This window comes from Magnolia sinica, chromosome 14 (genome assembly GCF_029962835.1).
Source record: "Magnolia sinica isolate HGM2019 chromosome 14, MsV1, whole genome shotgun sequence".
NCBI classification, from domain to species: domain Eukaryota; kingdom Viridiplantae; phylum Streptophyta; class Magnoliopsida; order Magnoliales; family Magnoliaceae; genus Magnolia; species Magnolia sinica.
The window spans coordinates 16,437,350-16,445,736 of NC_080586.1; the positions used below are offsets into that span (position 1 = coordinate 16,437,350).

At 41.6% G+C, this 8,387-nt stretch overlaps 1 protein-coding gene across 8 annotated transcripts; it reads right to left on the reverse strand.

Moving 5' to 3' along the window:
- Nucleotides 1-300: 300 nt before the first annotated feature.
- Nucleotides 301-8,161, reverse strand: LOC131225173 (uncharacterized). Of its 8 annotated transcripts, XR_009161227.1 has the most exons (4): nucleotides 6,973-8,161; nucleotides 3,820-4,331; nucleotides 2,612-2,815; nucleotides 301-1,490 (listed from the first exon to the last, which is right to left on the reverse strand). XR_009161227.1 is itself a non-coding variant. In XM_058220637.1 (2 exons), the coding sequence occupies exons 1-2, from the start codon at nucleotides 8,113-8,115 to the stop codon at nucleotides 1,365-1,367; spliced, it is 1,269 nt and encodes a 422-aa protein (XP_058076620.1). In that variant the 5' UTR covers nucleotides 8,116-8,161; the 3' UTR covers nucleotides 301-1,364. The 8 variants fall into 8 exon arrangements, 3 of the variants coding, with proteins under 3 accessions (XP_058076620.1, XP_058076621.1, XP_058076619.1); XR_009161225.1 differs by lacking the exons at nucleotides 2,612-2,815; nucleotides 3,820-4,331 and having other exon boundaries at nucleotides 301-519; nucleotides 1,306-1,490; XR_009161226.1 differs by lacking the exons at nucleotides 2,612-2,815; nucleotides 3,820-4,331 and having other exon boundaries at nucleotides 301-519; nucleotides 1,286-1,490.
- Between the last annotated feature and the right edge of the window lie 226 nt (nucleotides 8,162-8,387).

Sequence of the window (8,387 nt, forward strand, 5' to 3'; positions counted from 1 at the left end):
AGGGCCAAGTACAGATACACATTTAAGAAAGAATAAACGGCAAATCTCCACACTCACCCAGAAAAGGCCAAGTTCCCATGACTTGGATCTTCCTATCTGGGGTATCTTAGATGCATAGGCCATCCACAAATAAGGTCAATCTGGATTACCAAGCCATGTTCCTCACTAGCCCAAACTAAAAAACCAAGGGATTCATATTTGGAGGGGGAATCCTGCAAAATCATGATTTTGCCATAATCCTGATTTTGCAGGATTATGGCAAAAGAACAAAGAAGAAACAACTTCGACTTCTCAAACACGTTTTGAAATGAAAGTGGAGAACCTTTCTCTTTCCAAAGAAATGAAAGTACAACTTGCACAAATGAGAGAAGAATGAATTAAGGAACTTCCATAAAAGAGAGAGAGAGATGGAGAAAAAAAAATGACAGCCTCTGACCAATTGAAGGAGTTGCAGTTGATGCCGATGCCTTTAACTTTGATTCAAATCTCTTATGTCCGTCTTCTTGTTCACCAATCATCCTAAATGATTCCCACAGGTTTGCAGAAAGATTATAAAGAGAACGGATATGAGCACAAGTAACAGTAGATCTAATAAAAACGAGGTTTAGATTCCAGTGTGCATCGATTACAATATCAACCCTATAGACCCTTGATTGGTGCACTTTGCAATGGATCCAGACCGTCCAATTATTGGACCAACTCTTGGATTATCCACAGCCCAAAGTCGCTGATTTGAAATTCATTGCACAATTTGTTAAGAAAAATTCAGAGCAACCATCCAGAGAACGTTCTACAAATTGAATGGTTTGAAAATTCGAACCGCTAAACCTCACTGGCCCACCCATTAGGCAGTTCATCAGTTGGTTGATCTGGATTTGTTGACTCAATCACCAATCTTTTGAGTTATGGGGTTGAAATGATTTACCAAATTGTACTTGATGCACGCAGGATAAGGCTTTATTAAATCAAAATCAGGTACTTGTGCTTTTCATATTTTCAGGCACTGGATTCAGATTGGAACCAATTGTGAAAAACCCGTGCCAATGACTTGTTCTGGCATCTCAAATTCCAGCATCTAACCAATGAAGCTTGCTGTCTAGGACCGTCCGTTTTAAATGAAATGTGTGTCCTTAAAGCAAACTCAGGTTATTTGTGGGGGTCATTTCTCCACTGTAGAGATGACTCCAATCAGAAATTCCAAATCCCACCAACAAGTGCATGCATGGAGGAATTCAGCAGTATCTTATTCAAAGAATGCTCATGCTCAGCAAGGAGGAAAGGTCACATGATCAACCCATACGAAACCTGTTTTCTTCTGCTTCTTTCTTGCCGACTTTCCTTTTCGATGTCTTTCTCTGAGAATTTTATTCTAAAATGGAATGCAAAGCCCTTTCGACATCCTCAAGCGGCTGTCCAGGGTAAAGCTGAAGCTGCCCCTTCCTAACAACAGTTGCCATCACACCCTTAGTCTTCATTATTTCTTCAACTTCCTGAAATGGATCCATTTTCGGGTTTTATTGCTGGTGAAGTAGACATGAAGTCATCAATAAAGGCATGCAAGAAGATAAATTGTTTCGGAGATGAATCAAGTTCTTATTCCATTATAAGCTATTTGTACTACTTTATTAGCTACTACACTTGCAAGCTTCATCTTCCAAGTTATGTTAGAGATGGACAGCACACGATGTGTCTGTCACGATGATTCTGAAAAAAAAAAAAACAACAAAATGATACGTCTGTGTGTAATGATGCTAAAAAAATGTATAATTATTTAAAATTTACTTCGTTCATACAAATGATTTACATTAATGTACAGATACAACTACAACATATGTGCTGCTAAAATACAAGACTGAGGACAAATTGGGTTTTTTTTTTTTTTCCTGCTAGAATTGTCAAGGTGTGTCCAACACTGTCGGATTGGAAAAGGGAGTGTCCTTGTTATGTAAATCCGAGGAAAATATGGCTATTTCATGAGAAAAAAAGATGTAGCTTTAGACCCATGGAACACTCGTAATGAATTTGGAAAACCCTTGACGATTGGGCTACTTTAAAGTGTTCCTAGTGATTTGCATAAATGCACCTTTTGCTTTCAATATTGTAAATAAGAAAGCCAATTACACACAAGTTCCCATGGGGGCATAGCAAATAAGATATGTACCACTCATCTGCTCGGCCCCACTATATATGCAGCAGGGCCCACAAATTAGGCTGGTCAGACGATCCTAACTGTTCAATCAGAAGAGGGCCAAAAAATGTCTGATGGTGATTTTTTTTTTCCTCCAATAGAGCAGTTAGAATTGCCCAATTAGCCTGTTTTTGGCCCATGGCCCTAGTTTGTGGGGCCGGGTAGATGCGCAAGTCCAGATCTTCTACATATTTTCCACGCATCCCCATGGAAACACATGCACCGTAATGTGCTCAACAATCCATATTCAGTTGACATTCCTCTGCTGTAAATGCACAATGGAACTTTCAGCAGATTGTTTTCAGGCTTGAGAATGCAATAGATGCATGGGTAAAGCAATATCTTTCAAAAAACCAAATAATAAATAAAGATGATTAGATAGGGTTCAGATAACCAATCACCAAATCAAGTAAAAAGTCTTACTTTTATTGACAACAGAATGGCTTCAGCACTGAAATCGCCCAGATCTTGAAAAAATGATTTCAGTATTTGGCACATGTTAGTGGCATCACCGCGGTCCTCAAAAGCAACAAGACAAAGTCTTTCGACTTCTGAATGGGAATTCATCTCTAAGGAATAAAGTCCACTTGTGCCTTTCGGGTTGGACTCTCTGAGCCAAAAAATAGCCTGAAACAGGATATGGGATATGTTTGTAGCTGAATGCTTAGTGTCTGAGCCATCTGGAACTCGAAAAGAAAAGAAAATCTGTGGTTTTGTCTTAATATGAACTAAACAAGGTTTTCAAAAAATCGATTTAAGAGTATAAACGGAGTACGAAATAGTCTCTTATCCATAAAAAATGATTGACTTGACCGTATACAGTGAGTATAATAGATCTATCAATGGGCAACAATAGGGTGCTGAGCCTCTGCACATGTATAGTTTGCTTAGGTGTAGGATTCAGCGTGTGTGGGGCCCATGGTTCAGGTGATCCAGATTGTGAATGGGGGATGCCCCAAAAAACCTCCCGGATTGAAAGATCCTAAACCTTTGATCTTGGGCCTATTTTTCATGAGAAATTATTGGATGTGGTGGCTGTATAATACGTTACAACACATCTTTTTTTTTTTGTCAACACTGTATGCAGAATTATTCAATCTCTGAAAAAGGTGGGCCGCACAATGATTATAACCTGTAATGAAAATCAGGATGATCCACCAACTGGGTGGGGCTTACCAGTACAATGAGTCATACCATTGGCTGTCAATTGATTTTAACGTTGTGTGGCAATAGAAAAGTGGGACGGCTGATTTTTCATATCAGTTTATCATCATGATGTGGCCCACCTTTTGATGGATCGGATATTCTGCAAATGTGGTATTTTGGCAGGAAAAAATTCTGTTCATAGCTAATGATACAACTGCTGCATCTGATCATTTCTCATTTTTCATTAAATGTGGATCATTGCTGTATTTTCTTAACCATCAACTTTGGGAGGCCAAAGACCATAGCATTAGGATCTTCCTAACTCGGAGATTTCCCCCCATTCAGGATGTCATCAGATAAATGGTCTGGAGTACCATGGAAACCACATGTGCAGAGTCATAGACTTAAGGATACAAGAAGTTTGCTCACTGTCAGCACCCTAAGATCTGATCAATGTCCAGAAGATGGAAGCATGATTCACGTACAAAAACGTGTGGAAGTTTCATCCACCACAAAGTAGTCTCAACATCTGACTGGCCGTCTTTAACTTTGCGAAGCACTGATTTGTGTTCAGCTCTTCTAGTTCGTAGCCCTTTCTTGGAGCTGCCATTGCCGGTTGATGGAATCTGCTTCCTAGATACTGTGGACATGTCCTGGTTTCCATTTATGGAACTTCGAAAATTTTGAGTCGCCGATTCCCTTGATTTAGTTCCCATTTCCGAACCTTCACTTGGGTTACTTTTCCCTTGAGAAATTTGGGAGGACTGATCATCATAATGCGAACTAGAGTCTCCAACAGAAGGATCTTTCTGAAAATCCACCCGAAGACTACCATTGTTCTTGATACCACTGATAGTAGTGCCATGGGCACTCTCCGATCTTCCGATTAACTTGGTGGTGATATCAGATACGTTTCCTCGTGCAGTTGATTGAATCATTTCATATGGCCCCACAGGTTTTCGCAGAGGGCTCACTTCACTGCTTTCCCGAATGCCACCTGGAAATAATAGTTCTCTGCGATGTTATTATATTTTTTCAGCACTTCAAGACATTCAAAAATGGCAAGACAGAGTCCGTAAGAGAATGAACCAATATAACAGACCATGACAATGAAGACTGGAAAGAGAGACAAGGAATAGATATGCCAAATCAAAAGTCATCTTTAGATAAAATGCAAGTGATTCTGTTTCTCAAGATCCTTATTCAAGAAATACTCAATGGGGGAACATATTGTGACAGCAACTCATGATTCTGTCCCAAAGATTAGCTGAAAAATGTTTCAGTGTATAACTTATGTTTTCAGATCACAGAGCTTTGCTAAGCCCACACGTGTCTAATAAAGCTCACATACACACCACTGATGCGGGACAATTAACCACTTGCTCTAAAAGCTCGAACTTTTAGAGTATGGCGAATTAATCCTTTTATCTCATAGCCCAGGCCCCACATCTCATGGGTTAGGACCTCGGCCAAACTCCCCTCGTGGGCCCCACATCTCATGGGTTAGGACCTCGGCCGAACTCCCCTCGTGGGCCCCAAATCACAAGGGTCACCCACCCCGAGTGTATCCCTGCATCCCACAGGCTACCCCACTAGAGCCCGATGTAAAATGTGCATTAATCACTCCCGGTGAGGAGTCTCAAACACAAGACCTCTCCTCGTGGGTCCCAAATCACATGGGTCACCCACCCCGAGTGTGTCCTCGCATCTCACGAGTTACCTCACTCGAGCTCGGTATGAAAATCCCCTGCATTAATCACCCCTGGTGAAAAGTCTCGAACATGAGACCTCCCCCTCTGATACCAATTTGATGCAGGACAATTAACCACTTGCTATAAAAGCTCGAACTGTTAGAGAATGATGAATTAATCCCTTTATCTCATAGCCTAGGCCCTACATCTCATGGGTTAGGACCTCGGCTGAAACCCCCTCGTGGACCCCAAATCACATGGGTCACCCACCCCAAGTGTGTCCCTGCATCCCACAGGCTACCCCACTCGAGCCCAGTGTAAAATGCACATTAATCACCCCCGGTGAGGAGTCTTGAACACGAAACCTCCCTTGTGGGCCCCAAATCACATGGGTTACCCACGCTGAGTGTGTCCCCTCATCCCACGGGCTACCCCACTCGAGCCCGGTGTGAAAATGCCCCTGCATTAACCACACATGCCAGCATGGAATGATATGTCTGAGATCCAATCTATCCATTATAATGGCACCACTATATTGATGCCCTAACCCAAGAATAGGGTTGATCCACTGGTCAGGTGGGCCATAGCTTGCAAAACAAATGTATGGCTCTGAAAAACTTGGCTGAAGTTTTCTAACCCATCCACCTAACTTCCAATATTGGGGCCCACATGCTCAATGGACCAGGTTTATTTAGGGAAAACACGTTTAAGGGCAGACTGATGGATGGATTGGATCTCATGCCTACGTACCATGATGGCACATGTGTGTAGTGTACATGAGCTTTATTGTATATGCGTGTGCAACTAATAAATCTCTCTTGCACAATATAACATACCATAAGATTGATAGCTATAGAGTGATGCAGTGCTAACTAGCAACTTTAATCTCATAAAAAAGCACACCATACATTTATGTATACAGGTACCTTTCCAGTTGCAAGTTAGCCAAAAGAATTCCAGCAAACTAAATCTAGTGCAATCAAAGAAAGAAGATTCAGAGAGTAAAGTACCAAGAGAGCCTTTAGGTGCAGCCCTATAAGACGCCCAACTCAGATATGCTTCGCCAAGTAAAAGACAATGTCAAACTGGGTTTCACACATAAATCTATTGTTGGAACATGGTATGTTTTGCACAACCTATTTGGTTTGTTTTTAGCCGAGTCGTCAGTATCCACATAAATAAGTGACATTCACTTGTATATTTGGAAGTATATAATTGACCATTTAGGAGACTGCAAGATAAAATGATTCGTCAGGTTGGAACAGAGATCCCAATTTCAGAGGCAGCATGAAAAAAAGCTGATATCTTCTATCTGGTAACTCAATCAACAGAAATTTCTTGGAGCCTCCACAAAGTGGATCTTTTCTACCTTAAAAACGAAGTGGTTTTGTGGACTGGGATTGGTTTTAATACACCCTTCTTTGGAGCATGAAATAATATAAATAGTTAAATCCTGACCAAGGCCAACTTCATCTAGAGCTTCATGGATTACACACATCCAAATGCGAATTTGCATAGTATATGAACAAAAACAATGTCGCACTATAAAACATTTCAGCTCGAACCAGTGGTATCTTAGTTTGGGCCAGCATTCCATTACAGGCTGCTGCTGCAAAAGAGAAAAGAAAAGGAAAAACTTACTCATCGGACAATCTAGTAATTAAATTGGCATGTACATGGACAGATAGAAAGAAACATATGCAATGGTTGTATGCAATAGTAAAGCATGGGATTGTTCGAGGGACTAGATTTTTTGTCCTCTCATCCATATCGGGCCCAAGAGATGTACAGCCAAGATCACTGCAAGGTGGGTCCCACCAATAGAGACAGCTGGTTTGGACTAATCATTGTAGAATACCTCTTAAATAAAATCCAAAAAGAATACAATCAAAGAAATTAACAATCAAGGAGACATTCTAAACTTAAAGGGATTGTCACAATCCATACCGTTCCAGAAATCAATCCCCTCAAGTTTCTCCTCCATCCATTGCTTCGCGCTCTCCCCGTCTCTCTCGAATTTCCTCTCCAATGTTCGAAAGAAACTAATCTCCTCTTCCGAATCCAAACCGCCAAATAGGTCTCTACCGGCTTCTTCATCGCACAAACCTTCTTCACAATCCCTTCGAATACCTCATCTCTCAACCACCAAGATTCTTCTTCTTCTGTTCCCGCCACACCACTTTCCTTAAATTTACCAACTGATACATCCACTCCCCGTTCTTGATCCAATGAATCCAAACCATTACCATCACTTTCACTCCTACTCCAGTAATTCTTCGACACCCCAAAACCCTTTGGATAATTTCTCGCATTCATAGATGGAATTCCAGACTTGGGTTTCTTCCTGAGTGCCGAATTCCCACCTTTGGTATCCAAACTTGACGAACTCAGGTTCTTCTCCTTACGTAATCGAAGATCCTTCAGCAACCTAACCAAATGCTGATCTAACTCTTTCCGAATCTCAGTTTTAATGCTAGAAACAGCATCTTCAACCACAATTTCATTGCCATCCTCCCCAACTACAGACGAAGAGTCTGGACCGGCATTCCTCTTAGTCTTTCGCTCCACAGCCCGGGCTTCCTTTGCCATGATCCGAATTTCCGAGAATTTCTTTTCGAATTCTGGCTCATTTAAAGAAACACCCACATCACCAATCTTGCTCTGGTCCACTGCTTCCGGCAGCGAACTGCCAGCCGCTGAATATTCAGACCTGGACTTCTCATGAAGATCAGCATTACTCAGAAACCAAACGGTACATATGGTTTGGAATACAAAGAGGCCAAAGCCACACAAAGCGATCTTGAAGAATGAATTCCCATAACCGAAAGTGAAAGGATTCGAAATTGCTGAAGAGGAAAGATCGAGCTCTGTCTTTCCATCTTTTCCTTGAACATCTTGATCCTGTTCTTGTTCTTGTTCTTTCTTTCCTTCTTCTTGGAAGAGATCTTTTGTGGGGTTTGGGATTTCTTGGAAGAGGGAGGGGCAATTTGGGGATATTGGAAGCTTTGGGCGGAGGTAGTTTTTTCTGTTAGTTTTATTGATGGGTTTGTGCCGGAGTGAAAGAGAAGAAAAAGACGATTGGATCTTCATCGATTTCGAAATGCGGTGAGAAGAAGGGAAGGATGGAGAGAGGAAGCGAGCTCCGCCATTTCCTGGTAATGACTAATGAGAAATTGAGAATTGAGAGGAGAGGGAGGGGATTGGGAAGGCTGATATAGGCCATGGAAAGTCACGTGCGTGACGTGCACACGTGTGAGGGATCTTTAATGTTTATTTACCATCCAAGCTGTTGATTAGGTCACACGTACCAGGTTGAAGGGAAAGCACAAATATCAGCATGATCTAAAATTTACGTGGTCCTC

What these genes read in the sequence shown, in the direction of transcription:
- LOC131225173 (XM_058220636.1), bottom strand. Translation starts at nt 8,115, where the DNA reads ATGAAGATCCAATCGTCTTTTTCTTCTCTTTCACTCCGGCACAAACCC. An exon ending in GGGGATTGATTTCTGGAACG is followed by an intron (nt 6,635 to 6,972) that starts GTATGGATTGTG and finishes TCTCTTTTGCAG; the next exon opens with CAGCAGCCTGTAATGGAATG.